A 24,907-nucleotide genomic window follows, 5' to 3' on the forward strand; every position below is an offset into this window, starting at 1 on the left:
AATGTCCAGGAATCAGTGATAAAGCTGAAGCTGCGCCGGAGCTGGATCTTTCAACAAGACAACAACCCTTAACACTGCTCAAAATCCACTAAGGCATTCATGCAGAGGAACAAGTACAATGTTCTGGAATGGCCATCTCAGTCCCCAGACCTGAATATAATGGAAAATCTGTGGTGTGAGTTACAGAGAACCTGAATGAACTAGAGCAGTTTTGTAAAGAGGACTGGTCCAAAATTCCTTCAACCAGAATCCAGACTCTCATTGGAACCTACAGGAAGCGTTTAGAGGCTGTAATTTCTGCAAAAGGAGAATCTACTAAATATTGATTTCATTTCTTCTTTGTGGTGCCCAAATTTATGCACCTGCCTAATTCTGTTTCAACAATTATTGCACGCTTTCTGTAAATCCAATAAACTTCATTTCACTTCCCAAATATCACTGTGTTTGTCTCCTATATGATATATTTAACTGACATTTTTTATCGTAACAACGAACGATTTATACAGGAAAATCATGACGATTAACAAGGTTGCCCAAACTTTCGCACCCCACAGTATAGTTACATAGTTATTTGGGTTGAAAAAGACATACGTCTATTGATTTCAACCAGAGTACAAAGTACAACTCCAGCCTGCTCCCTCCCTGTTGATCCAGAGGAAGGCGAAAAAAACCCTTACAAGGCATGGTGCAATTAGCCCCTAAAGGGAATGAATCCTTCCTGACTCCAGATGGCCATCAGATAAAATCCCTGGGTTAACATCACTGGGCATTATCTAGTAATTATACTATACAGATGTCTTTCAACGCAAGGAAAGCATCTAAGAGACCCTAAAACGCAGATATAGAATTCACCATAACTACTTCCTGTGGTAATGCAATCCAGATCTTCATCACTTTTACTGTAAACAACCTGTCAGGAACCGGCCCCACAGCAAGCTTGCAGAGATAGTTCCTAATGGGGGTTTCGCCCAGATCGAGAGGGGGAGCTAACATAAGGCTGTCCCCCTCAACAACACTCTGCCACCACTAGCAGAAGTCCTCGATGGTACTGCTAGACACTTCGCCAATTCCCACTCTGTTGTCGAGCTGCTTGCAGTCAGACTGGCGTTTTACGTACCTTGGGTCAGCTGCGAGCTTTAGACCAAAGTACGAGAACGCCACACCCACAATGCAATCACGCACGGTAGCAATGAACAATCGGAGCATACAATCAGGCACTGAACTGGTAACACAATCACACTGCAGTCTCTCTCTAGGAGATGTGAGCTCTGCTTAGTACTCAGAAGACGGGCTTATTAAATAAAGATTTAATATTCCAATAAAGTGGAACAGTGCAGAAAGGAATATATACAAAGACATTTACAAAATCTAAGTAAAAAGGTACAAAGTCACACACAAGACAATTTGCTTATCAAAATAAAAAAAGGGAATAAAACAGAAAAATCGAACTTTACCAGTGTACCCCGGAAGGTCGCCCAGCACGGCCCCGGAAGGTCGCCCAGCACGGCCCCGGAAGGTCGCCCAGCACGGCCCCGGAAGGTCGCCCAGCACGGCCCCGGAAGGTCGCCCAGCACGGCCCCGGAAGGTCGCCCAGCACGGTCCTGGAAGGTTGTCCAGCACGGTCCCGGAAAGGTCGCCCAGCACGGTCCCGGAAAGGTCGCCCAGCACGGCCCCGGAAGGTCGCCCAGCACGCTCCCGGAAGGTCGCCCAGCACGCTCCCGGAAGAAGGTCGCCCAACACAGCCCCAGAAGATCACCCAGCAATGGCCATTGTCCTGAAAGGTCACACAACACAGCCATTGTCCCGAAAGGTCGCTCAGCACTTTCCTGGAAGTTCGACCAGAAGGGTTCCAAAAGATCACCCAGCATGGCCGCGGTCCCGGAAGGTCGCACAACGCAGCCACTGCCCTGGAAGGTGGCCCAGCACGGACCCGGAAGTTCGCCCAGCACGGTCCCTGAAGGTCGCCCAGCACGGTCCCTGAAGGTCACCCAGCACGGTCCCTGAAGGTCACCCAGCATGGTCCCGGAAGGTCACCCAGCACGGTCGCACGGTCGCAGAAGGTCGCCCAGCATGGTCCCTGAAGGTCACCCAGCACGGTCCCTGAAGGTCACCCAGCATGGTCCCTAAAGGTCACCCAGCACGGTCGCAGAAGGTCGCCCAGCATGGTCCCTGAAGGTCGCCCAGCACGGTCTGGGAAGTTCGCCCAGCATGGTTGTGGTGATATATTGGGGTGCTGATGATGTTAAGGATAATACAGGAACATATTTCTTTCATTTTTCTGTCTACTGGGTACTACCTCAGATGTGTATGTATGTTAAGAGGCCGGTCTGGCAGCTGGCTTCATGGAGTTCCTGTATGTACATGTAAATTAACTCTACTATTGTCTGCGTTTGAATAGGTCAATTACGTTGGATAGGGCCGATAGGCAAATGAACCTAGACATTCAAGTAGGGACTGTCTACCTAGCCTCTAATTAGGAGATGGCTAATTATGCCCATAGCCAGTCAGGTCCTTACCTTTTGAGCTTCTGGGAAATACTGTCTCAGATGTGTATTGTGCTTGGGAGCAATTGTCACCTGGACTGGCTGCAGTGTGCTTTGCCACAGCTCACACCAGCACAGGGCCAGGAATTTACATATGACAGCCAGGAAGCTTCACTCCACAATCTTTTGATGTATGGACTAGACTAAAGTTTTACCTGTGGAAATTGGGTTTATGGAAGTGTTCTGAAATCTCTGAAAAGATCAAACACTAACACAGGAATGCTTTGAAGTTGCACACATTAAACAGGAAATTGGATTATTCCTGGACCTGGGACATTGGGGTGGCCCCGGGACACACATTTTGCTATAAAACAGCAGCCTGGGACAGTCACAGATCATCTTCTCCCGAGAGTAGCTCATCGCTAGAGATAATCCCGATAGAATCGGAAAATTCGTGTCTCTCCACGGTTGGACATTTGCGCTGGTAAAAGTTCAATTAACGTTTATCCCATTTTATTTTTATGCAAACTTGTCTTGCTGTGTATCCTTGTAAACTTTTATTTTGTAACTTGTTACTTTGTTTTTGTTAATCTTTTGTATATATTATTTTCTGCATTGTTCCACTTTTTTCCTGGAATATTAAATTATTATTTAATAAGCCTGACTTCTGCTGTACTAAACTAACACTCATAGCCTAGAAGAGACTGAAGTATAATGGTGTATAAGTCCATGCCTGATTGTATGACTGAACAACACTACCGTATAAGATTGTAATTGCATTGTGTGTATGGGGCACTTCTGCGCTCGACAGCAGAGTGGGAAGTCTCTGAGTGGCTAACAGTATCGTTCGGAACGACTCTTAGTGGGTCTTTGCTTCACTACAGTGTAAGATTGCAATTGTGTGTGTGTATGCGTGGCGTTCCCGTATTCGGCCTAAAGCGCAAAGCTGACCCGAGAAAGAAAACGCAGATTGCGTGTTGATGAACACGTAACAGCAGAGTGGACGTGTCTAGCAACGGCTAGTGGTGGCAGTGAGAAGTTTTCTGAGGGGTCTCAGCCTTGTTTTAGCTTGACTAAGGCTGCTTCCCCTCTCGATCTGGTCAAACCCGCAGTCGGGAACTGCAGGCGTGCCGCGGGCCGGTTCCTAACAACGGTCCCTGAAGGTCGCTCAGCACGGTCCCGGAAGATCGCCCAGCACGTTCCCTGAAGGCTGCCCAGCACGGTCCTGGAAGGTCGCCCAGAACGGTCCGGGAAGTTCACCCAGCACGGTCCCGGAAGGTCGCTCAGCACGGTCCCGGAAGATCGCCCAGCACGGTCCCTGAAGGCCGCCCAGCACGGTCCCGGAAGGTCGCCCAGAACGGTCCCGGAAGTTCGCCCAGCACGGTCCCGGAAGATCGCCCAGCACGGTCCCTGAAGGCCGCCCAGCACGGTCCCGGAAGATCGCCCAGCACGGTCCCTGAAGGCCGCCCAGCATGGTCCCTGAAGGTCGCCCAGCACCGTCCCGGAAGGTCGCCCAGCATGGTCCCTGAAGGTCGCCCGGCGTGGTCCGGGAAGTTCGCCCAGCACGGTCCCTGAAGGTCGCCCAGCACGGTCCCTGAAGGTCGCCCAGCACCGTCCCGGAAGGTCGCCCAGCATGGTCCCTGAAGGTCGCCCGGCGTGGTCCGGGAAGTTCGCCCAGTGCGGTCGCAGTCCTGGAACCATACAGCGAGGCTTTCCAATTGAACGTATGCAAAGTAACACGCGCACAACAGGTACTCTTGGGCCCCGCCCCACACGCCTGCTGCTGCGGCGGGATACGGAATGTTCGTGCGACAGACCGCGGTATGTGTGACACGGCCCCATAACATTCCCGTGGTGTCAGGTGACCAATAATACAACAACCACCCCATTCCTATTAACCCTCAGCTGATATCTCCAGCCGCTGCTGTCGTCGTTCTGCATTTGAGGAGCTTCTGTCCCAGCCAATCAGCAAAGCACTTCAAATGTCTGATAACAGCAGAGGAAAATGGAAACCCACTTACACGAGAAGAGGACAGATCCTCACACAATGGTTATCATGCCTCCTGCAAATGTCACACAAATCTACCTGCCCCCCCCCCCCCCCCGCAGGCAGAGCAGGCAGTATGCAGCATACCCCCCTCCCCCTGAGCTCTCACCTGCCCCCTGCAGGCTGAGCAGGCAGTATGCAGCGATCAGGCACAGGCCAGCGGCAGGCTTGGTGATGTAGTTCGGCATGGCGGCTCCTCTTGGCTCTGGATGTTGGATGTTTGTGGTCCGGAGTGACCTCGCAGTTTATATACCCCCAGCCTGACACAGTCACCCCAATTACTGCCCCGCCTGGGTGATGAGAGACGGTTATGAGGGACTAATAGGCCAATTACAGATGTTTATAGAGCCCGTCACACGGCGACTCACCGGCCAGCACCGGACACACGAGAGCACCGCCTGACCGTGACATCATCATCAGCACCTGGGTCATATCACACCACAGTGAGGGAAGTCACCGGCCAGCACCGGACACATGAGAGCAACGCCTAACCGTGACATCATCATCAGCACCTGGGTCATATCACACCACAGTGAGGGAAGTCACCGGCCAGCACCGGACACATGAGAGCACCGCCTAACCGTGACATCATCATCAGCACCTGGGTCATATCACACCACAGCGAGGGGAGTCACCGGCCAGCACCGGACACACGAGAGCACCGCCTAACCGTGACATCATCATCAGCACCCGGGTCATATCACACCACAGCGAGGGGACTCACCGACCACCACCGGACACATGAGAGCACCGCCTAACCGTGACATCAGCAGCAGCACCCGGGTCATATCACACCACAGCGAGGGAAGTCACCGGCCAGCACCGGACACATGAGAGCACCGCCTAACCGTGACATCATCATCAGCACCTGGGTCATATCACACCACAGCGAGGGAAGTCACCGGCCAGCACCGGACACATCAGAGCACCGCCTAACCGTGACATCAGCAGCAGCACCCGGGTCATATCACACCACAGCGAGGGGACTCATCGACCACCACCGGACACATGAGAGCACTGCCTAACCGTGACATCATCATCAGCACCCGGGTCATATCACACCACAGTGAGGGGAATCACCGACCACCACTGGACACATGAGAGCACCGCCTAACCGTGACATCATCAGCAGCACCCGGGTCAAATCACACCACAGCGAGGGGAGTCACCGGCCAGCACCGGACACATGAGAGCACCGCCTAACCGTGACATCAGCAGCAGCACCCGGGTCATATCACACCACAGCGAGGGGACTCATCGACCACCACCGGACACATGACAGCACTGCCTAACCGTGACATCATCATCAGCACCCGGGTCATATCACACCACAGCGAGGGGAGTCACCGGCCAGCACCGGACACATGAGAGCACCACCTAACCGTGACATCAGCAGCACCCGGGTCATATCACACCACAGCGAGGGGACTCACCGACCACCACCGGACACATGAGAGCACCGCCTAACCGTGACATCAGCAGCAGCACCCGGGTCATATCACACCACAGCGAGGGAAGTCACCGGCCAGCACCGGACACATGAGAGCACCGCCTAACCGTGACATCATCATCAGCACCTGGGTCATATCACACCACAGCGAGGGAAGTCACCGGCCAGCACCGGACACATGAGAGCACCGCCTAACCGTGACATCATCATCAGCACCTGGGTCATATCACACCACAGCGAGGGGAATCACCGACCACCACCGGACACACGAGAGCACCGCCTAACCGTGACATCATCATCAGCACCTGGGTCATATCACACCACAGCGAGAGAAGTCACCGGCCAGCACCGGACACATGAGAGCACCGCCTAACCGTGACATCAGCAGCAGCACCCGGGTCATATCACACCACAGCGAGGGGACTCATCGACCACCACCGGACACATGAGAGCACTGCCTAACCGTGACATCATCATCAGCACCCGGGTCATATCACACCACAGCGAGGGGAATCACCGACCACCACTGGACACATGAGAGCACCGCCTAACCGTGACATCATCAGCAGCACCCGGGTCATATCACACCACAGCGAGGGGAGTCACCGGCCAGCACCGGACACATGAGAGCACCGCCTAACCGTGACATCAGCAGCAGCACCCGGGTCATATCACACCACAGCGAGGGGACTCATCGACCACCACCGGACACATGACAGCACTGCCTAACCGTGACATCATCATCAGCACCCGGGTCATATCACACCACAGCGAGGGGAGTCACCGGCCAGCACCGGACACATGAGAGCACCACCTAACCGTGACATCAGCAGCACCCGGGTCATATCACACCACAGCGAGGGGACTCACCGACCACCACCGGACACATGAGAGCACCGCCTAACCGTGACATCAGCAGCAGCACCCGGGTCATATCACACCACAGCGAGGGAAGTCACCGGCCAGCACCGGACACATGAGAGCACCGCCTAACCGTGACATCATCATCAGCACCTGGGTCATATCACACCACATCGAGGGAAGTCACCGGCCAGCACCGGACACATGAGAGCACCGCCTAACCGTGACATCATCATCAGCACCTGGGTCATATCACACCACAGCGAGAGAAGTCACCGGCCAGCACCGGACACATGAGAGCACCGCCTAACCGTGACATCATCATCAGCACCCGGGTCATATCACACCACAGCGAGGGGAATCACCGACCACCACTGGACACATGATAGCACCGCCTAACCGTGACATCAGCAGCAGCACCCGGGTCATATCACACCACAGCGAGGGGACTCACCGACCACCACCGGACACATGAGAGCACCGCCTAACCGTGACATCATCATCAGCACCTGGGTCATATCACACCACAGCGAGAGAAGTCACCGGCCAGCACCGGACACATGAGAGCACCGCCTAACCGTGACATCAGCAGCACCTGGGTCATATCACACCACAGTGAGGGAAGTCACCGGCCAGCACCGGACACATGAGAGCACCGCCTAACCGTGACATCATCATCAGCACCTGGGTCATATCACACCACAGCGAGGGGACTCACCGGCCAGCACCGGACACACGAGAGCACCGCCTAACCGTGACATCATCATCAGCACCCGGGTCATATCACACCACAGCGAGAGGACTCACCGACCACCACCGGACACATGAGAGCACCGCCTAACCGTGACATCAGCAGCAGCACCCGGGTCATATCACACCACAGCGAGGGGACTCATCGACCACCACCGGACACATGAGAGCACTGCCTAACCGTGACATCATCATCAGCACCCGGGTCATATCACACCACAGCGAGGGGAGTCACCGGCCAGTACCTGGGTCATATCACACCACAGTGAGGGGACTCACCAGCCAGCACCTGGGTCATATCACACCACAGCGAAGGGACTCACCGGCCACCACTGGACACATGACAGCACAGCCTAACCGTGACATCTTCAGCAGCACCTGGGTCATATCACACCACAGTGAGGGGACTCACCAGCCAGCACCTGGGTCATATCACACCACAGTGAGGGGAATCACCGGCCAGTACCTGGGTCATATCACACCACAGTGAGGGGAGTCACCGGCCAGCACCTGGGTCATATCATACCACAGTGAGGAGAGTCACCGGCCAGCACATGAGTCACATCACACCACAGCGAGGGGAGTCACCAGCCAGCACCTGGGTCATATCACTCCCCAGCGAGGGGAGTCACCGGCCAGCACCTGGGTCATATCACACCACAGCGAGGGGACTCATCGACCACCACCGGACACATGAGAGCACTGCCTAACCGTGACATCATCATCAGCACCCGGGTCATATCACACCACAGCGAGGGGACTCACCGGCCAGCACTGGACACATGAGAGCACCACCTAACCGTGACATCAGCAGCACCCGGGTCATATCACACCACAGCGAGGGGACTCACCGACCACCACCGGACACATGAGAGCACCGCCTAACCGTGACATCAGCAGCAGCACCTGGGTCATATCACACCACAGCAAGGGGACTCACCAGCCAGCACCTGGGTCATATCACACCACAGCGAAGGGACTCACCGGCCACCACTGGACACATGACAGCACAGCCTAACCGTGACATCTTCAGCAGCACCTGGGTCATATCACACCACAGTGAGGGGACTCACCAGCCAGCACCTGGGTCATATCACACCACAGTGAGGGGAATCACCGGCCAGTACCTGGGTCATATCACACCACAGTGAGGGGAGTCACCGGCCAGCACCTGGGTCATATCATACCACAGTGAGGAGAGTCACCGGCCAGCATATGAGTCACATCACACCACAGCGAGGGGAGTCACCAGCCAGCACCTGGGTCATATCACTCCCCAGCGAGGAGAGTCACCGGCCAGCACCTGGGTCATATCACACCACAGTGAGGGGAGTCACCGGCAGGCACCTGGGTCATATCACACCACAGTGAGGGGAGTCACCAGCCGACACCTGGGTCATTTCACACCACAGTGAGGGGAGTCACCGGCCGGCACCTGGGTCAAATCGTACCACAGTGAAAGGAGACACTGGCTGGCACCTGGGTCATATCACACCACAGTGAGGGGAGTCCCCGGCCAGCACCTGGGTCATAGCAAACCCCAGTGAGGGGAGTCACCGCCCTGCACCTGGGTCATATCACACCACAGTGAGGGGAGTCACCGGCCAGCACCTGGGTCATATCACACCACAGTGAGGGGAGTCGCCAGCCAGCACCTGGGTCATATCATACCACAGTGAAAGGAGACACTGGCTGGCACCTGGGTCATATCACACCACAGTGAGGGGAGTCACCGGCCAGCACCTGGGTCATAGGAAACCCCAGTGAGGGGAGTCACCGCCCTGCACCTGGGTCATATCACACCACAGTGAGGGGAGTCACCGGCGAGCACCTGGGTCATATCACACCACTGTGAGGAGAGTCACCAGCCAGCATCGGACACATGAGAGCACCGCCTAACCGTGACATCATCAGCAGCACCCGGGTCATATCCCACTATAGCGAGGGGAGTCACCGGCCAGCACCGGACACATGAAAGCACCGCCGCACCATGACACCATCCTCATCCGTACTGACCAGTGACTCCAGCTCCTGGGTCATATCACACCCTAGTAAGGGGAGTCACCGGACACATCATCCTCATCCGTACTGGCCGGTGACTGCAGCACCTGGGTCATATCACACCCCAGCGAGGGGAGTCACCGTCCAGCACCTGGGTCATATCACACCACAGAGAGGGGAGTCACCGGCCAGCACCTGGGTCATAGCACACCACAGTGAGGGGAGTCACCGGCCAGCACCTGGGTCATATCACACCACAGTGATGGGAGTCACCGGCCAGCACCTGGGTCATATTACACCACAGTAATGGGAGTCACCGGCAAGCACTTGGGTCATATCACACCACAGCGAGGGGAGTCACCGGCCAGCACCTGGGTCATATCACACCACAGTAATGGGAGTCACCGGCCAGCACCTGGGTCATATCACACCACAGCGAGGGGGAGTCACCGGCCAGCACCTGGGTCATAGCAAACCCCAGTGAGGGGAGTCACCGCCCTGCACCTGGGTCATATCACACCACAGTGAGGGGAGTCACAGGCCAGCACCTGGGTCATATCACACCACAGTAATGGGAGTCACCGGCCAGCACCTGGGTCATATCACACCCCAGCGAGGGGAGTCACCGGCCAGCACCTGGGTCATATCACACGACAGTAATGGGAGTCACCGGCCAGCACCTGGGTCATATCACACTACAGTGATGGGAGTCACCGGCCAGCACCTGGGTCATATCACACCACAGTGAGGGGAGTCACCAGCCAGCACCGGACACATGAGAGCACCGCCTAACCGTGACATCATCATCAGCACCCGGGTCATATCCCACCATAGCGAGGGGAGTCACCGGCCAGCACCGGACACATGAAAGCACCGCCGCACAATGACACCATCCTCATCCGTACTGACCAGTGACTCCAGCTCCTGGGTCATATCACACCCTAGTAAGGGCAGTCACCGGACACATCATCCTCATCCGTACTGGCCGGTGACTGTAGCACCTGGGTCATATCACACCCCAGCGAGGGGAGTCACCGGCCAGCACCTGGGTCATATCACACCACAGAGAGGGGAGTCACCGGTCAGCACCTGGGTCATATCACACCACTGTGAGGAGAGTCACCAGCCAGCACCGGACACATGAGAGCACCGCCTAACCGTGACATCATCAGCAACACCCGGGTCATATCCCACCATAGCGAGGGGAGTCACCGGCCAGCACCGGACACATGAAAGCACCGCCGCACCATGACACCATCCTCATCCGTACTGACCAGTGACTCCAGCTCCTGGGTCATATCACACCCTAGTAAGGGGAGTCACCGGACACATCATCCTCATCCGTACTGGCCGGTGACTGCAGCACCTGGGTCATATCACACCCCAGCGAGGGGAGTCACCGGCCAGCACCTGGGTCATATCACACCACAGAGAGGGGAGTCACCGGTCAGCACCTGGGTCATATCACACCACAGTGAGGGGAGTCACCGGCCAGCACCTGGGTCATATCACACCACAGTGAGGGGAGTAACCGGCCAGCACCTGGGTCATATCACACCACAGTGAGGGGAGTCACCGGCCAGCACCTGGGTCATATCACACCACAGCGAGGGGAGTCACCGGCCAGCACCTGGGTCATATCACACCACAGTGATGGGAGTCACCGGCCAGCACCTGGGACATATCACACCACAGTGAGGGGAGTCACCGGCCAGCACCTGGGACATATCACACCACAGTGAGGGGAGTCACCGGTCAGCACCTGGGTCATATCACAGCACAGTAATGGGAGTCACCGGCCAGCACGTGGGACATATCACACCACAGTGAGGGGAGTCACCAGCCAGCACCTAAGACATATCACACCACAGTGAGGGGAGTCACCGGCCAGCACCTGGGTCATATCACAGCACAGTAATGGAAGTCACCGGCCAGCACCTGGGACATATCACACCACAGTGAGGGGAGTCACCAGCCAGCACCTGGGACATATCACACCACAGTGATGGAAGTCACTGGCCAGCACCTGGGTCATATCACACCACAGTAATGGGAGTCACCGGCCAGCACCTGGGACATATCACACCACAGTGAGGGGAGTCACCAGCCAGCACCTGGGACATATCACACCACAGTGAGGGGAGTCACCAGCCAGCACCTGGGACATATCATACCACAGTGAGGGGAGTCACCGGCCAGCACCTGGGTCATATCACACCACAGTGAGGGGAGTCACCAGCCAGCACCTGGGACATATCATACCACAGTAAGGGGAGTCACCGGCCAGCACCTGGGTCATATCACACCACAGTAATGGGAGTCACCTGCCAGCACCTGGGACATATCACACCACAGTGAGGGGAGTCACCGGCCAGCACCTGGGACATATCACATCACAGTGAGGGCAGTCACCGCCCTGCACCTGGGTCATATCACACCACAGTGAGGGGAGTCACCGGCCAGCACCTGGGTCATATCACATCACAGTGAGGGGAGTCACCGGCCAGCACCTGGGTCATATCACACCACAGTGAGGGGAGTCACCGGCCAGCACCTGGGACATATCACATCACAGTGAGGGCAGTCACCGCCCTGCACCTGGGTCATATCACACCACAGTGAGGGGAGTCACCGGCCAGCACCTGGGTCATATCACATCACAGTGAGGGGAGTCACCGGCCAGCACCTGGGTCATATCACACCACAGTGAGGGGAGTCACCGGCCAGCACCTGGGACATATCACACCACAGTGAGGGGAGTCACCGGTCAGCACCTGGGACATATCACACCACAGTGAGGGGAGTCACCAGCCAGCACCTGGGACATATCACACCACAGTGAGGGGAGTCACCAGCCAGCACCTGGGAAATATCACACCACAGTGAGGGGAGTCACCGGCCAGCACCTGGGTCATATCACACCACAGTAATGGGAGTCACTGGCCAGCACCTGGGACATATCACACCACAGTGAGGGGAGTCACCAGCCAGCACCTGGGACATATCACATCACAGTGAGGGGAGTCACCGGCCAGCACCTGGGACATATCACACCACAGTGAGGGGAGTCACCGGCCAGCACCTGGGACATATCACACCACAGTGAGGGGAGTCACCGGCCAGCACCTGGGACATATCACACCACAGTGAGGGGAGTCACCGGCCAGCACCTGGGACATATCACACCACAGTGAGGGGAGTCACCAGCCAGCACCTGGGACATATCACACCACAGTGAGGGGAGTCACCGGCCAGCACCTGGGACATATCACATCACAGTGAGGGGAGTCACCGGCCAGCACCTGGGACATATCACACCACAGTGAGGGGAGTCACCGGCCAGCACCTGGGACATATCACACCACAGTGAGGGGAGTCACCGGCCAGCACCTGGGACATATCACACCACAGTGAGGGGAGTCACCAGCCAGCACCTGGGACATATCACACCACAGTGAGGGGAGTCACCGGCCAGCACCTGGGTCATATCACATCACAGTAAGGGGAGTCACCGGTCAGCACCTGGGACATATCACACCACAGTGAGGGGAGTCACCGGCCAGCACCTAGGACATATCACACCACAGTGAGGGGAGTCACCGGTCAGCACCCGGGTCATATCACACCACAGTGGGGGGAGTCACCAGCCAGCACCTGGGACATATCACACCACAGTGAGGGGAGTCACCGGCCAGCACCTGGGTCATATCACACCACAGTAAGGGAGTCACCTGCCAGCACCTGGGACATATCACACCACAGTGAGGGGAGTCACCGGCCAGCACCTAGGACATATCACACCACAGTGAGGGGAGTCACCAGCCAGCACCTCGGACATATCACACCACAGTGAGGGGAGTCACCAGCCAGCACCTGGGACATATCACACCACAGTGAGGGGAGTCACCGGCCAGCACCTGGGACATATCACACCACAGTGAGGGGAGTCACCGGCCATCACCTGGGACATATCACACCACAGTGAGGGGAGTCACCGGCCAGCACCTGGGTCATATCACATCACAGTAAGGGGAGTCACAGGTCAGCACCTGGGACATATCACACCACAGTGAGGGGAGTCACTGGTCAGCATCCGGGTCATATCACACCACAGTGAGGGGAGTCACTGGCCAGCACCTGGGTCATATCACACCACAGTGAGGGGAGTCACCAGCCAGCACCTGGGACATATCACACCACAGTGAGGGGAGTCACCGGTCAGCACCTGGGACATATCACACCACAGTGAGGGAAGTCACCGGTCAGCACCTGGGTCATATCACACCACAGTGAGGGGAGTCACTGGCCAGCACCTGGGTCATATCACACCACAGTGAGGGGAGTCACCAGCTGCCGTGGATTATGTACCACCAATTTTCTCCAGCCTGGCTATGCAGCTGTTAGGAAGTGACAGGGATATAGAGGCTGCCATATGTGTTGCCTGGCAGTCCTGCTGGTCTCTCTGGCTGCAGTAGTGTCTGAATCACACACCTGAAACAAGCATGCAGCTAATCCAGTCTGATTACACTCAGGAGCACCTGATCTGATGCATGCTTGTTGAGGGGCTGTGGAAGAATTAGAGACACAGCAGGGCTGCCCGGCAATGTGCATTGCTTATTAGGTAATACAGATGGCAGCCTCCCTATCTCTGTCATTATATTGTAATGCAGCAGTGCTGGTAGTTGTAGTGCATCTCCAGGGGCAGCAGGGGGCGCCGCAGAGCATGCCGGGACATGAGCAGCACAGGGGAGGGGGAGGAGTCAGGGATCAGCACGTGTCCCCCTGGACTCCATCTCCCATCATGCAGCCGCCGTGACGTCACTTCCGGTCACGCTGCAGCCGGTGAGTTACATTGTATCAGCTTCAGTGTGAGGTGTGTGGGGGGAGGGGCTGGAGAACTACAGAGCCCAGAAGCACTCCTCACTCACAGCCTGCTAGTATAGTACAAGCTGACCTTCCAGAATCCCCCCCCCCCCTGCACTGTGTCCTGATATGTCCCCTGGGGGAGGGGATATACATCTTATAGTACAAGCTGACCTTCCAGAATCCCCCCCCTGCACTGTGTCCTGATATGTCCCGAGGGGGAGGGGGGGATATACATCTTATAGTACAAGCTGACCTTCCAGAATCCCCCCCCCCTGCACTGTGTCCTGATATGTCCCCTGGGGGAGGGGATATACATCTTATAGTACAAGCTGACCTTCCAGAATCCCCACCTCCCCCCTGCACTGTGTCCTGATATGTCCCCTGGGGGAGGGGGGGATATACATCTTATAGTACAAGCTGACCTTCCAGAATCCCCCCCTGCACTGTGTCCTGATATGTCCCCTGGGGGAGGGGATATACATCTTATAGTACAAGCTGACCTTCCAGAATCCCCCCCTGCACTGTGTCCTGATATGTCCCCTGGGGGAGGGGATATACATCTTATAGTACAAGCTGACCTTCCAGAATCCCCCCCTGCACTGTGTCCTGATATGTCCCCTGGGGGAGGGGATATACATCTTATAGTACAAGCTGACCTTCCAGAATCCCTCCCCCCCTGCACTGTGTCCTGATATGTCCCCTGGGGGAGGGGATATACATCTTATAGTACAAGCTGACCTTCCAGAATCCCCCCCCCCCCCTGCACTGTGTCCTGATATGTCCCCTGGGGGAGGGGATATACATCTTATAGTACAAGCTGACCTTCCAGAATCCCCCCCCCCCTGCACTGTGTCCTGATATGTCCCCTGGGGGAGGGGATATACATCTTATAGTACAAGCTGACCTTCCAGAATCCCCCCCCCCCCGCTGCACTGTGTCCTGATATGTTCCCTGGGGGAGGGGATATACATCTTATAGTACAAGCTGACCTTCCAGAATCCCCCCCCCCCCCCCCTGCACTGTGTCCTGATATGTCCCCTGGGGGAGGGGAGGGGATATACATCTTATAGTACAAGCTGACCTTCCAGAATCCCCCCCCCCTGCACTGTGTCCTGATATGTCCCCTGGGGGAGGGGAGGGGATATACATCTTATAGTACAAGCTGACCTTCCAGAATCCCCACACCCCTGATCTGTTAATTGATGAGAAGAGACTTTCACCACTATGTTGAGGTTGGCCCTGGTTTCTGCCTCGGCCGCTGTCGGACCCTTTCTTTTATGCCGCCTGCTTCTGCCCCCCCTCAATGTTCCTCCTGACATGACTGGTTGTCTGTGGAGTCCTCTGGAGTGCTTCCCGGGAGAGAATCCAAAGATCCCCAAGATTGGCATCATCTGTTGGTTTTGGTATTCCTTTAGGAGTACGTGGTTTGTGTGGTTTCAGTGGACATGTGTACGGCTGCTGCCATGTATATACATATACAGTGGTGTAGTCTGCTTCTTCCCTCAGAAATTTGTGTCTCTTTAAAGTTCCAATTTTGAGTTTTCACCATGTAACATTATTGGGAGAAGTCATCCTCAAACTTGGACCATTGGTCCTCGACTAGGATGCTCTTTAATTTGGACTTCAAGTCCATGATTTGTGTATCCAGTTTCGGTATTTCCAATTGGATGCGTGACATAGTAAGGACCATGGCGTCAAATGAGGCTCTATTCCAAATGAAAGTCCATGGATGACAGGAAGATGTATCATTAGGGAAAGTAATAGGACTAACATGAGCCCGAATGCCTCTCGGAATACGGCCCAACCGATGATATTCTGCAAGAGTAGCTGCATGTCATTCAAATGCAATCTTGGTCTTTTGGATTCTCTGTAATTGTCTCCTGAGTCCACGCTCATCTGCAGCCCTTAGAGAGGCTACTTCAGCGGACGCAGCAGACACAATCTCCGCCGTTGCTTCAGGTGTAAAGGCAAAAGTGAGTGTTTCAATATCCACCGCTTCCATGATGTACAAAGTAGGGGGTGCAATTCAATGGGTAGTCACAATTGCAGTAAGTAGAGAAATGTACAACCCCAAGGAAGATGATCGACGGATGTGCCACGGCAAACGTAATCACCACTTGAGTAGAAGTTTGCCATAGCACATCCGTCGATCATCTTCCTTGGGTTGTACATTTCTCTACTTACTGAAATTGAACACTAAACGATTGGATAGCTTTGAACTAAATTAAAAAAAAGATAAATTGTTTTGTATTTTTGTTGCTATAAAGATTTAAGCGATGTTTGGAACTGCACAATACGGTCGCGGTATCTTGATATCAATATTATCCTTGCTGACACGTCATGTGCCTCTTATTGGGTGGAGTGGGCTACCCTATTAAGGATCATGTGTTTTGCCCTTCCTATTGAAAGGTGTATATCCCAATCACTACACATCACTGAGACTAGATATGCCTGTAGGTCCGTGGTAAGGAGGGGTGGTCTTGTGTGACCTGTAGGTCTGTGGTAAGGATGGTGGTCTCATGTGGCCTGTAGGTCTGTGGTAAGGAGGGGTGGTCTTGTGTGGCCTGTAGGTCTGTAGTAAGGATGGTGGTCTCGTGTGGCCTGTAGGTCTGTGGTAAGGATGGTGGTCTCGTGTGGCCTGTAGGTCTGTGGTAAGGATGGTGGTCTTGTGTGGCCTGTAGGTCTGTAGTAAGGAGGGGTGGTCTTGTGTGGCCTGTAGGTCTGTAGTAAGGATGGTGACCTCGTGTGGCCTGTAGGTCTGTGGTAAGGAGGGGTGGTCTCGTGTGGCCTGTAGGTCTGTGGTAAGGATGGTGGTCTTGTGTGGCCTGTAGGTCTGTGGTAAGGAGGGGTGGTCTTGTGTGGCCTGTAGGTCTGTGGTAAGGAGGGGTGGTCTTGTGTGGCCTGTAGGTCTGTGGTAAGGAGGGTGGTCTTGTGTGGCCTGTAGGTCTGTGGTAAGGAGGGGTGGTCTTGTGTGGCCTGTAGGTCTGTGGTAAGGAGGGGTGGTCTCGTGTGACCTGTAGGTCTGTGGTAAGGATGGTGGTCTCGTGTGACCTGTAGGTCTGTGGTTAGGAGGGGTGGTCTCGTGTGGCCTGTAGGTCTGTGGTAAGGAGGGGTGGTCTCGTGTGGCCTGTAGGTCTGTGGTTAGGAGGGGTGGTCTTGTGTGGCCTGTAGGTCTGTGGTAAGGAGGGGTGGTCTTGTGTGGCCTGTAGGTCTGTGGTAAGGAGGGGTGGTCTTGTGTGGCCTGTAGGTCTGTGGTAAGGAGGGTGGTCTTGTGTGGCCTGTAGGTCTGTGGTAAGGAGGGGTGGTCTTGTGTGGCCTGTAGGTCTGTGGTAAGGAGGGGTGGTCTCGTGTGACCTGTAGGTCTGTGGTAAGGATGGTGGTCTCATGTGGCCTGCAGGTCTGTGGTAAGGAGGGGTGGTCTTGTGTGGCCTGTAGGTCTGTGGTAAGGAGGGGTGGTCTCGTGTGACCTGTAGGTCTGAGGTAAGGATGGTGGTCTCATGTGACCTGTAGGTCTGTGGTAAGGAGGGGTGGTCTCGTGTGACCTGTAGGTCTGTGGTAAGGAGGGTGGACTCGTGTGACCTGTAGGTCTGTGGTAAGGAGGGGTGGTCTCGTGTGACCTGTAGGTCTGTGGTAAGGAGGGTGGACTCGTGTGACCTGTAGGTCTGTGGTAAGGAGGGGTGGTCTCGTGTGACCTGTAGGTCTGTGGTAAGGAGGGTGGACTCGTGTGACCTGTAGGTCTGTGGTATGGAGGGCGGGCTCGTGTGGCCTGCAGGTCTGTGGTTAGGAGGGGTGGTCTTGTGTGGCCTGTAGGTCTGTGGTAAGGATGGTGGTCTCATGTGGCCTGTAGGTCTGTGGTATGGAGGGGTGGTCTCATGTGACCTGTAGGTCTGTGGTAAGGAGGGGTGGTCTCGTGTGACCTGTAGGTCTGTGGTAAGGATGGTGGTCTCATGTGACCTGTAGGTCTGTGGTAAGGAGGGGTGGTCTCGTGTGACCTGTAGGTCTGTGGTAAGGATGGTGGTCTCATGTGACCTGTAGGTCTGTGGTAAGGAGGGGTGATCTCGTGTGACCTGTAGGTCTGTGGTAAGGATGGTGGTCTCATGTGGCCTGTAGGTCTGTGGTAAGGAGGGGTGGTCTCGTGTGACCTGTAGGTCTGTGGTAAGGATGGTGGTCTCATGTGACCTGTAGGTCTGTGGTAAGGAGGGGTGGTCTCGTGTGACCTGTAGGTCTGTGGTAAGGAGGGTGGACTCGTGTGACCTGTAGGTCTGTGGTATGGAGGGCGGGCTCGTGTGGCCTGTAGGTCTGTGGTTAGGAGGGGTGGTCTTGTGTGGCCTGTAGGTCTGTGGTAAGGAGAGGTGGTCTCGTGTGACCTGTAGGTCTGTGGTAAGGAGGGTGGACTCATGTGACCTGTAGGTCTGTGGTATGGAGGGCGGGCTCGTGTGGCCTGTAGGTCTGTGGTATGGAGGGCGGGCTCGTGTGACCTGTAGGTCTGTGGTTAGGAGGGGTGGTCTTGTGTGGCCTGTAGGTCTGTGGTAAGGATGGTGGTCTCATGTGGCCTGCAGGTCTGTGGTTAGGAGGGGTGGTCTTGTGTGGCCTGTAGGTCTGTGGTAAGGATGGTGGTCTCATGTGGCCTGTAGGTCTGTAGTAAGGAGGGGTGGTCTCGTGTGGCCTGTAGGTCTGTGGTAAGTATGGTGGTCTCATGTGGCCAGTAGGTCTGTGGTAAGGAGGGGTGGTCTCGTGTGACCTGTAGGTCTGTGGTAAGGAGGGTGGACTCGTGTGACCTGTAGGTCTGTGGTAAGGATGGTGGTCTCATGTGGCCTGTAGGTCTGTGGTAAGGAGGGGTGGTCTCGTGTGACCTGTAGGTCTGTGGTAAGGAGGGTGGACTCGTGTGACCTGTAGGTCTGTGGTATGGAGGGCGGGCTCGTGTGGCCTGCAGGTCTGTGGTTAAGAGGGGTGGTCTTGTGTGGCCTGTAGGTCTGTGGTAAGGATGGTGGTCTCATGTGGCCTGTAGGTCTGTGGTTAGGAGGGGTGGTCTCGTGTGACCTGTAGGTCTGTGGTAAGGAGGGGTGGCCTCGTGTGGCCTGTACGTCTGTGGTAAGGAGGGGTGGCCTCGTGTGGCCTGTAGGTCTGTGGTAAGGAGGGGTGGTCTTGTGTGGCCTGTAGGTCTGTGGTAAGGAGGGGTGGTCTTGTGTGGCCTGTAGGTCTGTGGTTAGGAGGGGTGGTCTTGTGTGGCCTGTAGGTCTGTGGTAAGGAGGGGTGGTCTTGTGTGGCCTGTAGGTCTGTGGTTAGGAGGGGTGGTCTTGTGTGGCCTGTAGGTCTGTGGTAAGGAGGGGTGGTCTTGTGTGGCCTGTAGGTCTGTGGTAAGGATGGTGGTCTCGTGTGACCTGTAGGTCTGTGGTTAGGAGGGGTGGTCTCGTGTGACCTGTAGGTCTGTGGTAAGGAGGGGTGGCCTCGTGTGGCCTGTACGTCTGTGGTAAGGAGGGGTGGCCTCGTGTGGCCTGTAGGTCTGTGGTAAGGAGGGGTGGTCTTGTGTGGCCTGTAGGTCTGTGGTAAGGAGGGGTGGTCTTGTGTGGCCTGTAGGTCTGTGGTTAGGAGGGGCGGGCTCGTTTGGCCTGTAGGTCTGTGGTAAGGAGGGGTGGTCTCGTGTGGCCTGTAGGTCTGTGGTAAGGAGGGTGGACTCGTGTGACCTGTAGGTCTGTGGTAAGGAGGGTGGACTCGTGTGACCTGTAGGTCTGTGGTAAGGAGGGGCGGGCTCGTGTGACCTGTAGGTCTGTGGTAAGGAGGGGTGGTCTCATGTGCCCTGTAGGTCTGTGGTTAGGAGGGGCGGGCTCGTGTGGCCTGTAGGTCTGTGGTAAGGAGGGTGGACTCGTGTGACCTGTAGGTCTGTGGTAAGGAGGGGCGGGCTCGTGTGACCTGTAGGTCTGTGGTAAGGAGGGGTGGTCTCATGTGGCCTGTAGGTCTGTGGTTAGGAGGGGTGGTCTCATGTGACCTGTAGGTCTGTGGTTAGGAGGGGTGGTCTCGTGTGGCCTGTAGGTCTGTGGTAAGGAGGGGGGTGGTCTCTGTCAGGAACCGGCCCGCGGCACGCCTGCGTATACGGTTCCCGACTGCGGGTTTGACCAGATTAAGCGGGGAACAGCCTTATTTAAGCTACAAACAAGGCTGGAACCCCTCAAACACTTCCCACTGCCACCACTAGCGTTGCTAGACACGTTCACTCAGCTATTGAGTGCTCAATACGCAATCTGCGTTTTCGTATTTGGGTCAGCTTTGCGCTTAGGCCAAATACGGGAACGCCACGCACCCACACACACACACAGTTGCAATCTTACACTGTCGTGAAGCAAAGACCCACTAACAGTCGTTCCGAACGATACTGTTAGCCACTCTGCTGTCGCTACTCGCACTGGCGTTGTTCGTACGTTGGGTCAGCTGCGCGCTTAGGCCAACGTATGACAAACGCCCCCACACACAATGCAATTACAATTTCATACGGTAGGGTTGCTCAAGCGTACAATTAGGCATGAACTTATACACGGTTACACTTCAGTCTCTTCTAGGCTATGAGTGTTAGTTTAGTACGGCAGAAGTCAAACTTATTAAATAATAATTTAATATTCTAGAAAAACATAGAACAATGCAGAACTTAATATATACAAAAAGATTACAAAAAGACAAAGTAAAAAAGTTACACAATTAAGAGTTACAAAGATAACACACACGGATATTTGCGTAAAAATAAACGGGGGAAAAAAGAACGTTACCAGCTTAGGTTAGAACGTTGTTTGACGGGAGGACGCCGGTTCGACCAGGAGTCGCGATCCTCCCTAGCTATTCGCTACCTCCGAGAGAAGATACCGGTGGCTGTCCTGGGCCACCTTAAATAGTCCGAAGTGTCCCCTGGGGCATTTAATGTCCAGCCCCCAGGAACTAATGCAGTTTCCCCGTTTGTGACATCACCGAACGCTTGTCATAATCCTTCTTGTGATATGCACTTCAAAGGGGGTTCCTGTTTTAGCTTCTTGAAGTTTGGCAGGACACAATGTCACCCATTGAACTCTGCAGACATCAAAAAGCTTCCTCCACATTATTTCCTTGGTTAAAGGGTATTTTAGCACATCCATGAAAAGATCGAATTTTGGTTACAGGTAGCAGTTTGCCTGTAATCCTGTTTACACTTACAGATTTCAAAGCAATTCCACTTCCGTTTTTAAAGTCTGTAGAAATTTCCAACCCCTTCAGGTGTCCGCTTCCCATCCCCAACACTCTGGCAGGCTTGCTTTGTATGATGGGACAATGGCTGATTCCAGTTCAAAAGCCATGCCGACCAGCCTATTCTTCCTCAATTGGCCGCTAATTAGCAGTACACACAGTTTCCCCGGCTGGACAATGAGGGCAGAGGTAATGTACATTTACATGCAGACTTACATTATCCTTCAGATTACTCTGGCCAGGTGGCCAATTACTACCAAGCACAATACACATCTGAGGTTTTACCCAGTAGACAGAAAAAAGACAGAAATATGTTCTGTTATTATCCTTACCATTATCAGCACCCCAATATATCACCACAGTCTCATGTGGCCTGTAGGTCTGTGGTTAGGAGGGGTGGTCTCGTGTGGCCTGTAGGTCTGTGGTTAGGAGGGGTGGTCTCGTGTGACCTGTAGGTCTGTGGTAAGGATGGTGGTCTCATGTGACCTGTAGGTCTGTGGTAAGGAGGGGTGGTCTCGTGTGGCCTGTAGGTCTGTGGTAAGGAGGGGTGGTCTCATGTGACCTGTAGGTCTGTGGTAAGGAGGGGTGGTCTTGTGTGGCCTGTAGGTCTGTGGTAAGGAGGGGTGGTCTCATGTGGCCTGTAGGTCTGTGGTAAGGAGGGGTGGTCTCATGTGACCTGTAGGTCTGTGGTAAGGAGGGGTGGTCTCGTGTGGCCTGTAGGTCTGTGGTAAGGAGGGGTGGTCTCATGTGGCCTGTAGGTCTGTGGTTAGGAGGGGTGGTCTCGTGTGGCCTGTAGGTCTGTGGTTAGGAGGGGTGGTCTCGTGTGGCCTGTAGGTCTGTGGTAAGGAGGGGTGGTCTCATGTGACCTGTAGGTCTGTGGTAAGGAGGGGTGGTCTCGTGTGGCCTGTAGGTCTGTGGTAAGGAGGGGTGGTCTCATGTGACCTGTAGGTCTGTGGTAAGGATGGTGGTCTCATGTGACCTGTAGGTCTGTGGTAAGGAGGGGTGGTCTTGTGTGGCCTGTAGGTCTGTGGTAAGGAGGGGTGGTCTCGTGTGGCCTGTAGGTCTGTGGTTAGGAGGGGTGGTCTCATGTGACCTGTAGGTCTGTGGTAAGGAGGGGTGGTCTTGTGTGGCCTGTAGGTCTGTGGTTAGGAGGGGTGGTCTCATGTGACCTGTAGGTCTGTGGTAAGGAGGGGTGGTCTCGTGTGGCCTGTAGGTCTGTGGTAAGGAGGGGTGGTCTCATGTGACCTGTAGGTCTGTGGTAAGGATGGTGGTCTCATGTGACCTGTAGGTCTGTGGTAAGGAGGGGTGGTCTTGTGTGGCCTGTAGGTCTGTGGTAAGGAGGGGTGGTCTCGTGTGGCCTGTAGGTCTGTGGTTAGGAGGGGTGGTCTCATGTGACCTGTAGGTCTGTGGTAAGGAGGGGTGGTCTTGTGTGGCCTGTAGGTCTGTGGTAAGGAGGGGTGGTCTCATGTGACCTGTAGGTCTGTGGTAAGGAGGGGTGGTCTTGTGTGGCCTGTAGGTCTGTGGTTAGGAGGGGTGGTCTTGTGTGGCCTGTAGGTCTGTGGTAAGGAGGGGTGGTCTTGTGTGGCCTGTAGGTCTGTGGTTAGGAGGGGTGGTCTTGTGTGGCCTGTAGGTCTGTGGTAAGGAGGGGTGGTCTCGTGTGGCCTGTAGGTCTGTGGTTAGGAGGGGTGGTCTCATGTGACCTGTAGGTCTGTGGTAAGGAGGGGTGGTCTTGTGTGGCCTGTAGGTCTGTGGTTAGGAGGGGCAGGCTCGTGAGACCTGTATGTGTGGTGTCTGCTCTGTGTTTGCCCACTGACTCTGTCCTTCCCTTTATATGTGACTTATTGCTCCTTCCTCCTCTGTGCTCAGGTATGGCCGGACTATGGAGGGGTTACCAAAGATTACTGGCAGCCCATCCCTGGAAGGTGCAAATCATCACTGCAGGTCAGTCCGTCCTCCTCTTCCATCTGTTCCTCCTCCTATTTCTCTTCCTGCTCCTCCTCCTCCTGATATTTCTCCTCCATCTATTCCTGCTCTTCTTCTGCCTCCTCCTACTTCTGTTCCTGCTATCCCTCCTCCTCCTCCTATTCTGCCTCCGCCTACTTCTGTCCCTGCTCCTCCTCCTCCTCTTCTGCCTCCTCCTACTTCTGTTCCTACTATGCCTCCTCCCCCTCTTCTACCTCCTCCTACTTCTGTTCCTGTAATTTCTCCTCCTCCTCTTCTGCCTCCTCCTACTTCTGTTCCTACTATGCCTCCTCCTCCTCCTCTTCTGCCTCCGCCTACTTCTGTTCCTACTATGCCTCCTCCTCCTCTTCTGCCTCCTCCTACTTCTGTTCCTGTAATTTCTCCTCCTCCTCCACCTGATCCTCCTCCTCTTCTGCCTCCGCCTACTTCTGTTCTTGCTATTCCTCCTCCTCCTCCTCCTCTTCTACCTCCTCCTACTTCTGTCCCTGCTCCTCCTTCTCCTCTTCTGCCCCCTCCTACTTCTGTTCCTGCTATTTCTCCTCCTGCTCTTCTTCTACCTTCTCATATTCTACAAATAACATTTATATCACGCTATTTCTCCTGGCAGACTCAAAGCACCAGAGCTGCAGCCACTAGGACACCCTCTATAGGCAGTAGCAGTGTTAGAGAGTCTTGCCCAAGGTCTCCTGATGAATAGGTGCTGGCTTACTGAACAGGCAGAGCCGAGATTGGAACCCTGGTCTCTTTTGTTAGAGGCAGAGCCCTTAACCAGTACACTATCCAGCCTCTTCTCCTACTTCTGTTCCTGCTATTCCTCCTCCTGCTCCACCCACTCCTTCTCGTATTCTTCCTTCTCCTCCTCCTCCTCTTCTACCTTCCTCCTACTTCTGTTCCTGCTATTCCTCCTCCTGCTCCTCCTCGTCTGCCTCTTCTCCTACTTCTGTTCCTGCTATTCCTCCTCCTGCTCCACCTCGTCTGCCTCTTCTCCTACTTCTGTTCCTGCTATTCCTCCTCCTGCTCCACCCACTCCTTCTCGTATTCTTCCTTCTCCTCCTCCTCTTCTTCTACCTTCCTCCTACTTCTGTTCCTGCTATTCCTCCTCCTGCTCCTCCTCGTATGCCTCTTCTCCTACTTCTGTTCCTGCTATTCCTCCTCATGCTCCTCCTCGTCTGCCTCTTCTCCTACTTCTGTTCCTGCTATTCCTCCTCCTGCTCCTCCTACTTCTGTTCCTGCTATTCCTCCTCCTGCTCCACCTCGTCTGCCTCTTCTCCTACTTCTGTT

General features: G+C 55.0%; 2 protein-coding genes across 3 annotated transcripts in view; one reads left to right on the forward strand and one right to left on the reverse strand.

The window, feature by feature from the left end:
• The first annotated feature begins 14,392 nt into the window (after window positions 1–14,392).
• Window positions 14,393–24,907, forward strand: part of MPV17 (mitochondrial inner membrane protein MPV17) — a 108,025-nt gene continuing 97,510 nt past the window's right edge. For both annotated transcript variants that reach the window (XM_068278919.1, XM_068278920.1), the window contains exons 1-2: window positions 14,393–14,434; window positions 23,531–23,605. In XM_068278919.1, coding sequence (XP_068135020.1) covers window positions 23,533–23,605 — 73 coding nt within the window. In that variant the 5' untranslated portion in view covers window positions 14,393–14,434; window positions 23,531–23,532. The remainder of the gene's footprint in view (window positions 14,435–23,530; window positions 23,606–24,907) is intronic.
• On the reverse strand, window positions 16,884–19,156 carry LOC137571078 (adhesive plaque matrix protein-like). Its single transcript, XM_068279761.1, has 3 exons — window positions 18,937–19,156; window positions 17,813–18,833; window positions 16,884–17,736 (listed from the first exon to the last, which is right to left on the reverse strand). The coding sequence occupies exons 1-3, from the start codon at window positions 19,154–19,156 to the stop codon at window positions 16,884–16,886; spliced, it is 2,094 nt and encodes a 697-aa protein (XP_068135862.1).

Source organism: Hyperolius riggenbachi, chromosome 4, assembly GCF_040937935.1.
Source record: "Hyperolius riggenbachi isolate aHypRig1 chromosome 4, aHypRig1.pri, whole genome shotgun sequence".
NCBI lineage: Eukaryota > Metazoa > Chordata > Amphibia > Anura > Hyperoliidae > Hyperolius > Hyperolius riggenbachi.